The sequence below is a fragment of the Hippocampus comes genome, unplaced genomic scaffold (assembly GCF_001891065.2).
Source record: "Hippocampus comes isolate QL1 unplaced genomic scaffold, H_comes_QL1_v1.1 scaffold44, whole genome shotgun sequence".
NCBI lineage: Eukaryota > Metazoa > Chordata > Actinopteri > Syngnathiformes > Syngnathidae > Hippocampus > Hippocampus comes.
Window position 1 is genome coordinate 727,114 of NW_017805546.1, and position 17,870 is coordinate 744,983.

The 17,870-nt window shown below is 44.7% G+C and overlaps 1 protein-coding gene across 2 annotated transcripts in view; it reads left to right on the forward strand.

The window, feature by feature from the left end:
• The window catches only part of igsf21a (immunoglobin superfamily, member 21a), a 148,542-nt gene that overhangs the window by 39,310 nt on the left and 91,362 nt on the right, over positions 1-17,870 (forward strand). For both annotated transcript variants that reach the window (XM_019879522.1, XM_019879523.1), the window contains exon 2: positions 13,451-13,563. In XM_019879522.1, the coding sequence (XP_019735081.1) occupies positions 13,451-13,563 (113 nt within the window). The remainder of the gene's footprint in view (positions 1-13,450; positions 13,564-17,870) is intronic.

Here is a 17,870-nt window from a genome sequence, read left to right on the forward strand (position 1 = left end):
GGGGGGGGGGGTGGGGGGGGGGGGTTCTGGGTGGGTGGCGCATGTGTCAGAGTTGCACTTGGCTGCATCCTCGCTCCGAGTGCCATCCAAAATGGAGGGACGGCCGTGAATACCAATGGTTCCCGCTTCCTTAGCCGAAGCTGCTAAGAGTGATAGGATGCGTCCGCCTGCCGATGACTTCCGCAAGCCACTTTAGAAATGCATCAGCTCCCGACGGTTAAAGAAGGTGGAAGCAGAAAAGCCGTTAAAGCACACAAAAGTGCACAGTCAGACAAAGGACTGAGGAGCGTAATGCCCGTGGCGGGAGTGAATGGATTGGTGAAATTTGGGAAATATGCTTTTGGTTTTTGCGCTTTTACGGGTAATGTGAAAGTCATTTTCTGCCATTTTCGACCATCACAGTCGTGATTTTTTTTCTCCCAAAAAACATGGTAAAGTGACAAAATATAGGTACAGTCTCACAAGGTATTTGCTCAAATCTACCAAAGAGCTGGTTTCTCAAAAGTAAAGTTACTACAGAACTGTTTAAGTGAAATCCCAAACGATGAAAACGGAAGATACTCAGATACAAAAGCTGTTCCTCTGGGAGTAAAACCCCATTGACTTTCCAATAATCAGCCAGCCTCTGAGCTAAAAACACTTTAGATTCTCTTTAGATTCTTCCACCTCTTTCATGACCTCCAAGCCCCACTAATAGTTCATTTCCAGCAGCGTCACAGGCCGACTAATAGGAAATAGCCACAGGACACGGCGGGCGTGTCCGAGTGAGCAATGTGAATGTGGCCACACGGGGAAACAACAACACCAACGGTGACAAATGCCCAGAACCTGACATTAGCAAAATACAATATCTTTTCAAGTTCAATCAGAACACGTTTCATCAGCGTTGTCAAGCCCGGTTCAGCTGCAGCTAGCTGAGATGACATTGACGGGTATATTTCACAATCTTGCATCAATTGTGAAAAAAGTTTGACTTTGTCAGAAGACGAACAAAAGAAGCGACTCACATCGGGTACCGACGAAGGCTCAAGTGTTCAAAGATGGCTTCTCAAGAATTCAAGAGGTCTGCTGAGATTTTGTCTGGACAGGAACATGGCAACCTTTCTCGAGTTGGGCATGATATTTGCTTAAATGATTAGGAATTGGAAAGATATTTTGCAAATCGATTGAATAATCACATCCGCTTTTCCATCACATTACAGTAATATCATTTTTCAAAAAAGGTTGCATCATTAGCAATCGTTACAGAGAATTCAAGAGTGCTGCTCTCATTTGTTCCATGGGAACTAGCATTCTGCCCGTTGGGAATAATGTTCAATTAAGTGACTGACAATTGGGTTGATTCTGTGAAGTGGATTGTTAATTAATCATGTCTTCTCCCACCCCATTAAAAATAACCAAAAACATAAACGATCGTTCATTTTCCCAAACGTCAATCAAGGAAACGGAATCCGGTGCAGCTTTCCTCATCGCTCTAATGTGCTAATATTTCATTAGAGAAATGTTTGCGACGCCACCACACAGCGCCAGCATGGTTGTAAAACGTAAGCGCGGAGCAAACAAGCGGAGAAGCGACAATATATGTCTGTCAATTACATTTGACATGAAAGATAATTGACGCAGATTGACTTTGAGCAGGAGTATCCGAGCTGTACAGTACAGGACTTCCTGGATTGCCGTGTGGGTGTTTGAGGCCGCGGTGCCTGGTGGGATATTTGTCATTTGGACGAAAGGTTCTTCTGTGCTTGAAACAAATACCTTCCCAATCCAGAAAGGTAAAAGTATAGGCTTGCAGGATTGCGATTGATGAATGAATAAATTACAAACACAGTTGGTGACGCAGGATTCGGTGAATGCCACACACACATTTGAAATCAATCGAGCGTACACTCGGCATGGACACAAAACAAGGACGGCTCTGTTGTGACTTAGGCGTCTGAACCCTCTGAGAGCATTTGTGTTTGGCTATGTGTCCGCTGCATGCACCACATGCACAGATATGCAAACTGATTAACGAGTGTAATTCAAAGGGAAGACTTGGTAAAAAATTTAGCTCAGTCTTTGGTTTTCTCATTTCACAAGCATGAAAATCATCAAAAAAGTGGAAGTTTTTGAAATGTTTTTTTTTTTTTTTTTACGTCAACAGGTTGACTTTTTCCACTCCTTATCAAATCCCAGCAAATTCGACCATTTGACCATCCATGATGATGTGTCGGCTTCCGGTGGTTACATCATGTGACGAGGTCACCTCACAAAAGCAAAAGCTTGGCAGTGCCACAAATCTCTCTCAGATGTTTTTGACCTTATTTCATTATTTTAATCAGCACACCAAATCCCTCTCAAGCATGTAATCGGGTTTGGGCGTGTCCATCCTCTTTCTCCTTTGTTTTAATGGTAAAGGTTGAGCGCTCGGCAAAAGGGGACTTTACTTGACTCCTTATCATGCCGGTGCTTTTTTTCACAGAGGTGACTCGCCGCAGACGACTTTGACGCCTCTTTTGACGCAACGTGGCTCGGAAACCGCGGGCGACTCCGTTGAAGCGTGCATCTTGAGAGGCCGGGGAGGTCCAAAAGCATCTGAAACAAAGCACGTCTGTAGCGGGCCGGCGATGCAAGCAGCAGGGGGTGAGGGCGCTGGCAGGACTTTAATCCTGGCCACAGTGCTGATAAATGGGAGCCAGAGTTTCATTCTTACCGCTGTGCTTGGCTGCCGAATTATGATGGAAATCCTGCGTACCCGTAAGGTCCATTTGATGTCGCAGCCAAAGACGGATCATGGCCCCCGGCGCTGGGCTTGTCCGGGGGCCAAATTGTTGGCCCAGTAGGTGCATGTTGTCAGGGTCCAGGTAGCTTTGAGCCAGACATGAAGTCGCGGTTGCCAGGAAGTTTCGAAACTAGTGCTGGAGGTCACATCAGGCCACAATAAGACATCTCCTGTAAGGTGCTGCAAATTTGGAGCAGAGACAAGCATCACAGCCCCAAAAAAATCTCGGTCAAATGTGCACTGGTTGACTTTGAAACAAATTGTTTCACATTGAGATTGCGCCGATTTGTATTACAATATGCAATTATTGAAAATTTTTTGAAAAAAGAGGCTTCAAGCCCTTAATCGACATCAATAAAACATTTTTATTACACCTTGGCCTTTAAAAGAACCACATAGTTATCTTTTTAGTCTGCTAGCTTCATGCTAGCTTACTTTCAGGTGTTTAGACGTCAAGAACCGTACATCCATCTGCATGTCTTTTACTGCCTCCATGTGGGCAAGGCCAGCACACCAGAAAAAGGCAGGACAATGGCCATTCATTTGTCACAGAGTGACATAAAACAGCATTTTAAGTTAAGAGCGTGTTCACGGAATAAACTTGTATCTCAAGGCACACAAGTATCAAGTAACTTTGCTCTGTGGCTTCTCCTTTCAAATCAAATTTTATTGTTCAAAAAAGTGCCAGCTTAAACCTATTAGCCTATCCAGTGACATCAAAAAGAAAAGAGGAAGTCCAAGCCAACCAAAAAAAAATTAGCTTCTCCTTAGCCACAAACATAACTTCCACCCATCAGATCAGGACACTGAGGCACTTGACTTGGACATAGCTGGAGTCTTTGAACTTCTTACCTTCTACTCATGATTTTTCTTCTCTTGCGACCTTCATACTTTCAGTGTGTCGTAGGGTGAAATACTGGCAAGTCTATCAAGCTGACATTTGATCTCCATCGGCTTGACCATCTCGTTTAACAGTTCTACCATTCCAAATCAGTGAGGCTCATGATTAGCCAAAGAAAACCTTGAGATGAAACGATGTAAAACAAGCATCATGAAAGCTTGAATTAGATTTCACAAAGCCTGTCGGAACATTAGGACATGCCTTGCTCAAGGGCAGCTGTGAGAGTCAAAAGAGACCGCCTTCAGGTCACCAGGCAGTAGAATGAAATGATGGTGAGATTCAATTAAAAAAATGCATCCTGTCCTTGGGCTCTCGCCCTTTACTCCACACTTCATTTAATTTGTGCCTTTTAAGAGTCTGTTGCCACCGTATCTGTGAGCTGTGTGAGGTTTGTGTCAGTATGCTAACATTCGGACTCGGTCGTACTAAATAGCAGAGGGTGGGGGAGGGGGTGCTAACTTGACTCAAATCAGCAATTTTAGGACATGGGACTACTGTATTGGCTAAAGTTGGTGAAACGTTGACACAACTTGGCTTAGACTTGACAAACTGCAATTTTCATGATGGTGTGCCGCTTGTGTGACATTCGAAAGAAATCTTTTTTTTTTTATATAGCGCACACAAACCTAGCAAGTATGCTGTGACACAGACCGCAGAAATGCTATGTCATGAAGTAGCATAGACGGAGCATGGAAAATGGTTTCATGTTTCTTCAAGGATTGTGTCTTTGATAAAATTGGGAAAAAAATAATCTGCAAGGCAAAAGACAACAACCCCGACATCTAGCTTCATCTGTCACTATAATACCCACAAAGACATGTAAGCTAGGTTAACAAAATGGTTTTGCTAATCGCTAGCGGGTAAACAATAACTACCCGTCATGTCGTTCAATGGTTTGATTCAGAAGTAGATAGACAAAACAGACACTCGTTTTGAACCATTCACTTTTTCTTTTTTTTTTTAATTGTGAGCGCGTTAGCGCAAGTGACGTGTGCTAGTGTAGGTACTGAGTGCAAAGTGGTTCATCAAGTGTCAAGTAGATGTGCGATGATGTTGACTTGACTTATGACTTGCAATTGAAACAAGATGGCTAAGACTTGAGACACACTTACACACACTGGACCTGTGACAAGCCGCCAGTATGAATCTGCAAGCTGGAGGGATGTCACTTCTTGAATTGGAGCCTCTCCTCTCTTTTGTATCACGCCAAGGCCGACCAGCTCTACGGCTTTTAGCTCCAAAAGGCTTTGAATGTTCAGCAAGAGAAACGCGGCGTCTGACTTCACCCTTGCTGAATTTTAACATTCAGAGCGGCCATTTTCTCCACGCCGCCCTCCCTCGTTTTCCGCCAGCGCTCGTGACCCGTGCTAGTCCGAAGCTTCACGCGCTGAATGCACAAACGGCGATGGGCCGAGGTACTCGTCCGTCCCCTCTCCGCGTTACCACGACAACTTGCTGCTTCGGAGACCCTTTGTTAATATGCTACCCCAGACCTGTATCGCTCATTAGAAGACGCGCCGGAACGTCGCCTTTGTAAATACAAGCAGACACTTTATAAATAGGGAAGCAAAGGTGACGATAACATATGGACACAGCTTGGAATTATATGCGTCTTTGCCGGTGTATCCCAAATGGCATTTACATGTAAAACAATGACTGCACTACAAGCAGGCTTTTACGCAAATTAGAATGTAGAGCAGTGAAAAACAAGATCAACTGCTATTTGGAAGATTGCTTTATTTGGCGGATGGTATGAAATGAGGAGGATTTGGTGGGGAGCGTGGTTTATGTTCTCGCAGCACAGGCATCCCCACTTTGTAACCACCAATGCGTCCGAGGAGAACGGACCAGTTCTGGCACGACCCGATTGTTATTTGTGTCTGCGGCCGATTTGTCGACTTCGACGCCCGCTCGACCGATTCATTTGTATTCCAGGCTTTTTTTGCGGATGTTCAAATGTGAAATGCAAGAACATTAAGCTAACAGGCTCCCACGTGATGCACCACTATTGTATTTATTTGCTGTTTTTACACAAGTGATACTTTGCCTTGAATGCTTGATGAGCTGATTCGTTGTATTAATGTCAGTGTGAAGTGCTTTCGAAGAAGCTCGTTATTCATGATTTTACCGTCTCTGTGACATGAAATGTGACAGTGCAGGTGCCGTGGGCGTGGCTAGTGCAGCCACTCTGTTCTCTGATTGACAGTCGTCTCAGGATCGAAGATGACAAATTTGTCATCATTGGCTGAGAACAGCCTCCCCAAACACTTCCCCTCATCTCCACCCGACCTTCAAGTGGCGGCGTGGATATTTATGAGTCACAGATTCATCCCGCAGTTGAAGATGACAAGATGTTTTTGAAATGCACTTACCAAGAAGCCAGATGGCTGAGTTGTTTCTACATGACTGACAGGGGGATGCAATTACAGCATTTTTTTTTTCCCCATAGAATCCGCCCAAATATGTCAAAATGATGCTTTTTATGCCATCTAAACGGAAATCAATGAATAATAAACATGCACGATGAAACTGGTAAGGTAGGACAAAATCCACGTCTGTGTGGAAATAATGGCGTTAAAAGCAATTGCTTTTGAAAACTTCACGAGCTTGATGAAAATTAAACAGGACGGCCGGGTAAATGTGAGCTGATAATGTCTCGGTGAAGCAGCATGCGGTTCGTTGCCCAAGGTTATTCCCATAAGCTGCGTTCGTCAGAACCGATAACAATTTGTGCCTCAATAAACCAATGAATGAGGTTTTGGAAATACAAGCCGCTGTGCAGAAACATTTTTGTTTGTCAGATAAGAAGAAAATTAAGAGGCTTTATTGTCACTCCCCTTTGAACGTTTAAATAAATGAAACAAAGAATTGCATGTTGTTTATTGAAAACAATATTGCCTTAAGGTGAGTTAGCTGAATGCTCACTTCATGGGAAACATCACAAACGGGCTAGCAAATAGCATAGGGGTCTGGGTCGATAATAATACTCACAGGTTTTCTTTATCCTCTGTGAAGAATAACTAATATTACTGCTCCTCACTGTGGGGTTTTCGTGTTTATCTGTATGTCTGTATTATACTGCCCACAAATGGCCACGTCATGGACACCAGAAGGAGCTGCACAATGACCACCAAATTAGAATTTTCCAGGATAATAAATTGGGACAGGTAGGTCCATGCTAGTGTCTCTTTGTGCGCGTCCACTTACTCCAGGCCGCTCCGTCGTTTTGAATGAGTGACACCAACAAAGCGTCTACAAAAAATGCAAAACGGGGCCTCGACATCATCCTTTTAGGGTAGTTTCATGTTTAGAATTCAGCAGAGGGCTTGAGAAGCTTTAGTGGCAACAGTGTTGCTCTTTGCGTCTTGCGTTGGCGCCTCCCGCCTTCTGCCCTGATTATATAAGTCTTTACAACTCTCCAGAGGAAACACACACACACGAGCTAACGACGCATTTATCCTCCTCACATTGGCGATCCCGGACAGCTCGTGGATTCATGTCTTATCTCCCCGTTGGATACCGTGGCCGTGAAATGTCTACGGCTCGGATTTTCCCGAGGCCGTTTCCGTGAACCTTGCCTTGTTGTCTCACCTCGTTTGGCTGTGTGTGCGTGTGTGTGTGTGTGTGTGTGTGTGTGTGTGTGTGTGTGTGTGTGTGTGTGTGTGTGTGGTCTTTTTTTTTTTTCAACGCTTTCAGAGATCAAAGACTCATCTGGCGTCCTTAATGGATTTTGATTTATGCGGAATAATTATCTTGGATTTATGGCTCGTAGTTACTTGTACTGCTTGTAGTTGTGAAACTGGCAGACGATCAAATCAATTCTAATTTGGATTGGATCCAAATGCATCTCCTGCATAAGTGTCATTAAAACGCATGCATGAATGTATTCTAATATGTATGCTAGCAATCTCTGCGTTTAAAAAAATCATAACTTTTGGATTTTCTTTTTTTTAAAGGGACAGATGCTCCAGGGTATTTGTATATGAGGTGAAAAAAAGGTCACATTTGAAAAAGTTTATTAGGATTTATATTTGATGTGAAACATTTGTATCGATCTGTATTGGGTTCATCTGTGCACCATATCAAGTTTCCTGATGGAACTTTATTGGCAGTCTCCAAGTGACCACGTCGCAACGGTCAACTTTACATCATCCGCAAGTGGGGATCTTCCTACAGTTCCTTATAAATGTACTTGGCACGCATCGATCTGCATGGACTCCAGCGAGTCTGTTCTGCTTCCGCCAGGGAGACCGCATGCCTCTCCTGCGCTGACTTTAAAGGGAATGAGAGGAGCTGATCGGGAATCAAGTCGTGTGTGTTCACTGCCACAATGGCGCAAACGCCCATTTCTCCCTACGCGCTTCTAGAAAAATAGGAAAAGAAATAAAATGCCACCCACGCCGAGAGTAAAACTGCACTTTGCGCCAGACTCAAAAATAACGCCCGTAATGTTCATCTCCAATTTTTGCTCTGAAAGTAACTTTGAACATGCATGCAGGTTGTTCCGTCTAAAAAAATATGATTTGCGTATGCCTTTGGCAACTGTTTGAGCAATACATTTTCCTTATTGCTCCACGATGAATGTGACTCAGTGTGCTGTGGCGACAACATTTGAGAACCACTGCAATAGGGACTTTTCAAGACCGGGATGTGTGTTTGTGCTGCTTTGTGGTGAAAGGCTGAGGTAGGGTGAGGTGAAGAGGGTGAACAAGAAATACAAAGGGATAAAAGAAGCCCTTCGTTGTCTTGTGGCTTGGTGTGTGTCGCAACGACAGGCCTTTGGCTCCATGTTGGATATCTCCGAGTGTGTGCTACACTTGTCATCAATGACACAATAGGTCTGAAGCCTTTCAGGCTGAGAAGTTGCTGATTGCAGTGGCGGCGGATGGAAACAGGCGCTCTCCGCCGCTCTCGTTGCTCATGCTTGCCATTAAACGCCGTAAATCATCCGGATTGGGCTGGAAAACACGTCAGCCCGTGTTGCTTTCGTGTTTGTTTCATCCGCGACCAGTTGATTGTGCGCCACCGGAAGGCTCTCACGTGAGCGCTTTACAGCGATGGGTGCACATCCGGCATGTCGCTCAGTACTCGGGGCGTATTTGTGCTCGGCAGTATGGACACGCACACACGCGGATCGAAACAGTAACTGACAAGTGTAATTTCCCTGCTTGCTGATGAAGTGCTGCGAAAACTCAAACACCCTTTAAACAGGCTTAAGACCTAATGGGTCGGGGGGTCGGGGGTAGATCTCTTGTCGTTGGATTATTTTGATTTAAACGATGGTACAGACATGCTCTTGTGAAAATTGTCTTTCCCGTATTTTACAACAAAGAACATTTAATTCCCCCCAATTTAAAGTCTTTTCTTTTTTTAATGTCGATAACTTTTCAAGAACAGTTGCCAAACCAATTCCTTTGGATTACTGTTATTAATATCGCGATGTCCAGTTGTACATTTACAGATGAATGTTAAATTGAACTTCTCATCCCCACACAAAAAGAAGGCTTTCGGCTTTTGAGCACTGATTTTAAACATGATGTACACTCAAGGAAAGACTGTCAAGATAATGTACAGGTGCCTCTCAATTAGAACATGGTGTGAAACTTAATTGAGCTCACTCGGGTGGAGTCAAAAATGATCATTGCCCATATTTGTAGCGTCCACTGCAAATAGGTCACAAATGATATGATCCTAAACAGTTTCTCCCTTCAAACAATACCAGATGTTTTGATTTCAAGGAAATACACCCAAAGCTTTCCATTAACAACCCAGGCTAAAGTGAGCTCCTCCAAGACATACAAATCAACAATCTCTCAGTCGAGCTACAATATATGACTTCAGCATACCGATTTCTCTTGAGACGGGCCTTTGGTAGCATGTTGTGGCATCTTAGCGCATGCAAATAAGTGAGTTTTGCAGTGAAAAGCTCGGAGAAAAAAAATCAAATAAAAATGGTCAATTTTGTGAACAGTGAACCGTGACTGCGGTGGGATTGCGGCATCATTCGACAGACAACAACCGCCACCCCCTCCCCACCTCTCCCCTCCAACATCGGCTAACAAAGAAAAGCTGTCAGATCAACGTCTCTAAGCTTTTTTCGCTACCTCTGAGGGCCATAGCGCACACCCACCCCCACCCACACCCACACCCACACCCACACCCACACACACTCACACACACACACACACCTCAGCCCTAATGTCTGATGAATGACGAGGGAAGAAAAGAACACTCTTGTTTAACTGAATATGAAGGCTTTCATTAAATCGTGCTTTTTCTCCCTCCCCCTTGACCCATCGTTGTCGGTTTGACGTCATTCAAAGAGCAAATGAATGATGTTCTCGGAGTGAGAAGCTATCTACTCAGGAGTTGCAATTAATCAGAAGACAACTATGACAAGGACTGCTGCATAAGGCCTCCGGGGCCAAAAAGTGTGAATGACTTCAGAATGCAGATGCTACCATGGGTTGATGTTATTGTTAAGTTGAGCACAACTTCACGTTAGTCTTAATGGCTGGCTTATTTATTTCAAACGTCTAGAGATCATCACCCGACTCCATTTAGGGAAACGGTTCATATTTAGCCCTTGAACGTCTCGATAAATAATGTATCAAAACTTAAATATGCCTTTCTGAGGGTTTGAAAAGGAAGAAAAATTGTGAAGCATGGTCAAGATTCATGTTGACTCAATATTGGCTCTAAATGTGCAATTTCGGGGGGGCTCTGAAACCTTGCACAGTGCAATGTAAACACTACTTTCACCTTTCATCTTAGCCTCACCCCAAACCAGTGGTGCCTGGGTGACTCAGCTCATCAAGCATTCAAGACACGTTCCACCACTGCTAACGAACAAGTTAGCATTTTTTACAGTCTGTAAAACATACAATTTTCGCTTGATGCTTTGTGTGCTTATTTTAATGGAAAATTTATTAAGTGATTATTTAAATGGAAATATGTTGGGTCGAAATACTTTTCCATGTCGGGTCGAAATGCTTTTCCTAATTAGAATGGCTTGTAATAATTTAGTTACAAACAAAAAAAAAACAATCGAATGATGTTAACTTGTTCCAAGACCTGTCATGATGTCAACTGTGTGGCTTTTTGTTGAATTTGTTTTGCTCTAGGGTGGCATGCCACGTTTGTTCAAACACATTTCACTCGACCATGAGTTCAAATCTTGAGCGGCGGATCATAAGAAAATGTGGCACATGTAGGGGTTGCAAAGCGGAGATTGCGGGCGTGTACATGTAACAATGCCTACTGATGACGAACGGACACCAATGAAGCTTTTATTTTCCTCTCAGGTTGTAACAATGACGGTCATAAATCACAGCGGCCCGCAGCGCCCGACACATTTCGGAGGCGCTCCGTCGGCGGATGTCTTTTGTTTGTCCCCGCCTCGGCAAATTAATGGTCCCAAAAAAAATAAAAAAAGAGCGTGCAGCCCTCATTACATGATGTTGTTCCCTCAGAAACAAGCTGGAGAGGCCTGCGAGTTACTAATATGTGCCAATTAAAAACCTCACACTCTTTGCTGACCACTCCGGACCCTACAAATGGACTTTGGTCAAAGTGTATTTTCTCTTCGTGTCTCTTTAGCTACACTACTAATTTGCAATTATGGCGCCGTCCATCCGTCGATCGCCCGCCATCTGCATGACTGCACCTTACACGATACACGACTAGTGGGGACTGGTGTTTCAATGCTGTTGCTTAAACAGTCCTCTGGATTAAAAAAAAAAAAAAAAAAAAGACAAATGTTGCCCTTGTTCATGCTCTAATTGCGAGGAAAACTAATGGGAAAGCATGACCTTTGGTGCAGCTTGTGCTCCGCACACGGTGCCCCGTTTTCGTCCGGGCGCAACGGGAGACACGGCTCGTTTGGCAACAGCGCAGCAATTACAGCGCGTGAAATTCATGACGTGACCGCGATTGGCTTGCGTGGGAAGAGCGAGCTGGCGCAGAGCAGCCTGCAAACCGCTGCGACTCCTGCGGATGTGAAGCGCCTTGACGAGTGCATCACCCGTGCAATTTGCTCTTTTGAAAAGCCCCCATCCTTTCCTACACTGTTTCCTCCACTGGCAAAACTACCTCCCCCTCCCCACCCCCTCCCTTGACGTCGGACCGAACGGCTCATAATGCTCCACCGCGCCAGCATAAGGAAACCACTAGACCTTTAAAGTATTGTATCCCAGAATATACGCTCCCATATCTCAATAATAGCACATTCTCCTGAAATGCAATAGAGGATGACCCCACATTCAAAATGTCGCTTTTATAAGCATAATTCTGCCAAATATTGACTGGCCCTGTGACAAAGTTATACATTTCACAATATATGCAATATTGCGGATGAAATGTGCGGTAGTCGACGCCGATGTTTCTGGTATTTTGATTCGGTGAAAAGTAGACAAGAGGACAGTTAGGGTTGGTAAAAATAAAATGGAATCGAAGGTGGAAATGTCCATCGGCAGCGGATGATCTCTGTTGGCCGCTCCGATCCCGCTGGCTTCCCATGTCTTTTCTTGGAAAATTCATTCTTGTTGTGTATGAGCAGCATCCAATATGAGCTGAGTGGTCTAGCAGAGGTTGGTTACGGGTTCGCAATTAAAATTTCATTTTCGACATTCCTCAGGAGTTTGCGTGTCTTACCCGTGCTCAAGTGGATTTTTTTTCCAGGTACTCCAACTTTCTCCCAAATTCCAAAAACGTGCGAGTTACCAGGATCGAAGACAAAGGTGTCCATAACATACAAAGAAAAAAAATCCGGCGCTGATCTTGCCACGGAAGGTTCCGGGAATTTTGCCACCTGTGCCACAGACGTCCGCTGAGGCCAGATGACAAATAGAGAAATGGTAAACGACTCACCTCTGTGACCAAAAATCAGCACTCTTCCCTTCAAGGAATGCTTGACGAACACATTTTCTTCCGACGCAACACGATCAACGAGTCCAGACTGCTCCACTTACGGCTTTGCGTGGAGTGTGGAGGATAAGCTCAGGTTTAGCCGTTGAACTTGACTCCGGAGATAAGAGCCCTCGACGCCGCGGATTTAATCAACATCCTTTAATGAGCACATTAAGGATGCGTCGATGCGACAGACGCGCTTGCCGCCGATCTACGGAACGCCCATGCGTGGCTTTGTGCACTCTGCTCTTTTGTCTTTGCCTCGTTAGCCTGCCATGCAAGATTTTGGAATGTGGGAGCCAACCGGAGTACCCGGACAAAACCCGCGCAGGCACGGGGAGAACATGCAAACTCCACACAGGAAGGCCGGAGCAACAATTGAACCCTGCACCTCTGCACGGTCAGGTGGACGCGCTAACAAGTCCTTCCTCGGGCAAATTTTTATTGGGAATAGAATGCAGGCTTTTCCATCTAGCCAACCGCTCCCCTCCTGGGCTGGTCACCAGTCCTTCATCGAGCACTCAAAAAGGAACCGAGTTCATGCCAGGTGCACAGTACACTACTCGTGATCCTCTTTGCAGCCCGCGTGAACTTGACACCCATCAGGAAGCACAGGAACAGTGTCATCGGCGTCCGACAGTTCGCCCATTATGAAAGGATGACTCGAGACGTCTTTGTGCACAGGTGGCCGACTTGCCATTTGCGCGGCACAAATTGCTTTTACCAGATGGGAGGGAATTTAAATCATTAGCCGCCTGGTTTTTCCGCTTTACACACTTTAAATCCATGAACATCTTGTGGCCACGCGACGATTGTCGTTCAAGATCCACTCTCAAAATGTGTTTCTTTCTTTCTTTCCTGCGCGTGTGCCGTGGCAGGATATCTGACTGTCACCATCGAGCCGTTGCCTCCCGTGGTCGTGGGTGAGACCGTGACACTCAAGTGCAACTTCAAGACGGACGGACGACTCCGGGAAATCGTTTGGTATCGGGTGAGTGCAGCGGCGGTTCATAAGACAGTATGAAAGGTGTCGACATTAAAGCGATTAATCGATCGTCAAAAATGATCAACATCTACAGTATTTTAAGAGTTCGGTCATCGTGTGGAGTCATATTTCAAATAAAATTAGACATTTGAAAACATCTGCTTTTACTTTGGAAAACAATGGCCAAACCAGGAACTGAATCACTTCCAAAAATATATCACAGCAATCCCCCTTGTGTGATATTTTTTAATTATTGTTTATTTGTCTTTTTCATCATTTAAACAACACCAAAGAGAGGACTTGTACAAAATAATATTAGCAATATAAAGCTAGCATTAGCACTGTAAACAAGCCAATGTTAGCACAGCTATGAAATGAATTGGTTGTTGTCCCCCCCGCCCCCAAAATATTTTTGGGGCTCGTGTTATTTCTGACAGATCATACTGACAGTTTTAAGAAATGTGACTCAGTGATTTTATTGGAATTTTTCCCGCCTCTGAGTGAGTGAAGCATTTTATACGGACTTTTACTGTGAAATAGGAAGTCGGTCTCCTGTGTGCCAGTTTCTCTGCCATGTCAAACCTCCGACTTTTACTTTGGCCAGCTGCTTGGGAGGCGTCCCTGGCTGTCGCCGCCGTCGCTTAATAGTTCACAGCTGGCGATTCGACGGTTATTAAAGTCCCGAGCGGTTTACTATGCCGCGTAACTGCTGCCAGTAATTAAATTTCTGTTAGGGAGACGAAGAAGAAGAAGAAGAAAAAAAAAAAAAAACAGCGTATGGCTGTAGGAGTTTATTTTGGGCCGTAAAACCACTGCATGAAATTAATACGCGTGTGCTGGCTGATATGCGGCGTCACATTCTTGCCTTTATGACTTCAACTCCTCAATAACACCAACACGGATTATCTTTGTCAAAACAGCAGGCGTCTTAATGAGGCTTGTGAGCGGTTCATGTGAAATAAGACGAATGTCGTCGTTAAAGTCGAGACTGGGTGTTTGATTGTTCTTACCTTTTACTCGGAGCAGTGGTTGACTTATTTTTACACTTAACGGCCTAAAATATTGCCTGAAGAGTTAATAAAGCCCAATCCTGCCACAAATAGCGATAACTGCCAGTAATTGATGTCCTCCTGTAAAAATTTTTATAATTGCCCATTACCCAAAGTATGATCCCAAAACACTTTAATATCATTTCAAACTCATCTCTCACCACCCTTAAAAAGAAATGGCTTAAAGATGATGATTTTCAAAAACTGCATAGGAAAAGTTCCTGACGGTGCACATGCAGCCAAGACTTACTTTTAGCTTCTTCTGCTAACAACACAAGCTAAACTTTTCTCCCCCCTGATTCCTGACATGCAAAGCTTCATTTGGCCACCCTTTGTTTTTGTTTTTTTCCTGTGACTTGAGAGCAAAAAAAAAATTGAGAAACGTGCACTCAATCTTGGCCGTGAACTCAACTTGGCTCACTTCAAGTCAAGTCAAGTCAAATATGCTCTGTGTACAACATACAGCACAGATGAAATTTCTTTCCTCTCAACCACAGTGCAAACATGCAGTGCATTAAAAACACACACAGCTAAAAATAAGGGCAGCAAAACTGAACTGCATAAAAAAAAAAAAAGACAAATATTCAATCAACCAGTCACCACTCCTGAAAAAAAAGGCTTCACTGTTGTGTATTTCAGACAACCTGATTGCTTTCCGTAACGTACACGAGCTTATTGGAATAGAAAAAAAAAAAACATAGACAGGCTAAGAAAGGAGCAGCACGATGTCAATGAATAGAAGCAAAAAAAAACGGTTTCGTTTCCTTACAACATTCCCAGAATAACTCACACACTCGCAGTTGTTATGACCTTTTTATTCCACACGAAAATGCAACGAGCTGGCAACCAAGCCACGTGTAAAAAGGAATCGGTGTCAAGGAAGTACTCTAGGTTGTAGTGATGCGTCTCACCTGAGAAATAAGCTTTGTACGTTGGGGAGAAAATTGTTACCAATCTCTGCGCCGGGCATTTATAAACAGGTGTCACTCGTGGTCTGGAGTGTTTTTATGATGTTATTTGATTTGTTTTTCGACATCTCATCGTTCGCTTAACACGATCTTCATAAACTGTCATGCGGTTCACCTGGCCTTAAATGTAAAAATAAATAATTCAATAAATCCAGGACATTGTTTGGGTTCCTCCTTCAGATTTACGTGAGCATTGTCAACGTCGCCATGGTTACGGAAAACCATTTGTTCTGTAAGGCGACGGAACAAATCTTCATGTGCGTTTTGGGCAAAAGGCTCTCCCTGCGATTGCTCTCGCGGGGAAAAACAGCAATCAGCCGCTGTGAAGGTCTGTCGGAAGACACAAAAACAATTTGCACTCGCGGCTGGAAACGTATCCCACCCCCCTCTTCCTGCAACCCACCCATTCATCACTCGCGTTGGTCTCAGCTATTCACCCGCTGAACTCATTCATCCCAAATGCGTCCTTTTGGTATTTTGATGAGTCTCAAATAAACTGTGACGAGTCTGCGCGGCGGCCCTGCCTCGCCGGACGACAGCGTCGCTCCACGGCTGAGTCACAGTGACACAGAATTATGCGAACAGTTGCGTATCATCTCTGTTTTGGTATCGTGACAATACGACATATTTGTACGGCCGAAACCGTGACCCAGGACAGTTTTCAATTGCCGTCATCAGCCACCGTGGTCATATGGTTACAATACATTTGTAGCACAATTTGTATCGCGACGCTGTGCAAAAGTTGCGAGGTAAGCCGATGGTGTAATGGTAGCGTTGAAAAAAAACGAAAAAAAAAAAGCTTTCTCTCTCTGAGGTCATCCTAGACAGAAGGGGCCCGCGCAAGGTCAGAAAGAGGTCACTCGCGTATCATTGATGACGTTCCTTTCGGCAACGGTGTGCGTCATTTCATCAGAGGGCTACAAAATGCGGCGTCCAGCTTGTGATGACCGACGCATTTGAAGGCCGCACTCTCAGGAGGATCGTAAAGCGGTCGGGGCAGAAAAGCGGCCCCGTCGTCTCAGGTGATGCGGCCGCTCGCACTGTGACGAGTCTGCGCGGCGGCCCTGCCTCGCCGGACGACAGCGTCGCTCCATGGCTGAGTCACAGGGACACAGAATTATGCGAACAGTCGCGTATCATCTCTGTTTTGGTATCGTGACAATGCGACATATTTGTGCGGCCGAAACCGTGACCCGGAACAGTTTTCAATTGCCGTCATCAGCCACCATGGTCATATGGTTCCAATACATTTGTAGCACAATTTGTATCGCGATGCTGTGCAAAAGTTGCGAGGTAACCCGATGGTGTAATGGTAGTGTTGAAAAAACAAAACAAAACAAAAAAAAAAAAAAACGCTTTCTCTCTCTGAGGTCACCCTAGACAGAAGGGGCCCGCGCAAGGTCAGAAAGAGGTCACTCGCGTATCATTGATGACGTTCCTTTCGGCAACGGTGTGCGTCATTTCATCAGAGGGCTACAAAATGCGGCGTCCAGCTTGTGATGACCGACGCATTTGAAGGCCGCACTCTCAGGAGGATCGTAAAGCGGTCGGGGCAGAAAAGCGGCCCCGTCGTCTCTCGGGTGGCCTCGACTCAGCATAACCGCCGATAAATTATAAATCAGCGGCTGCCAAACTTTCTTTGAATCTCGGCCTTTTATTTGACTAAAGAGTGTTGACTTCTCGTTTTACCTCCAGTTCCGGTGGAACCCGGGCTGACACTCACCTGGGGAATACTTCTATCTCATCGAAGCTCGGGCCAATCAGCGCCACTTGCGCTCAGACGGAATTTTTCAGCGCCGGCGGCTTCTGCATCCTGACATATTCCGTTTGAGGATTTTCAATGCTTCCAACACTGCGTTCGATATAAGCGAGCGTGCGCGTCAAGATAAAGCCGATCGCTTTAGAGAACCTTTTAAGCCACAATTAATCAAAACCCTCTTCAACTTTATGCGCGGAACAAGAGCGATAACACGAAAGGATTTGGGTCCCTTTCATCTTGAATACTTTTTTCGTTTTGCTCCCCAGTGGTGAATGAGGTCTTTTTTTTTTTTTTTTTTTTTTTTTTCATAAGCGAGCGTGCGCGTCAAGATAAAGCCGATCGCTTTAGAGAACCTTTTAAGCCACAATTAATCAAAACCCTCTTCAACTTTATGCGCGGAACAAGAGCGATAACACGAAAGGATTTGGGTCCCTTTCATCTTGAATACTTTTTTCGTTTTGCTCCCCAGTGGTGAATGAGGTCTTTTTTTTTTTTTTTTTTTTTTTTTCAAAGTGAAATCACAGGACGTCAAAACTT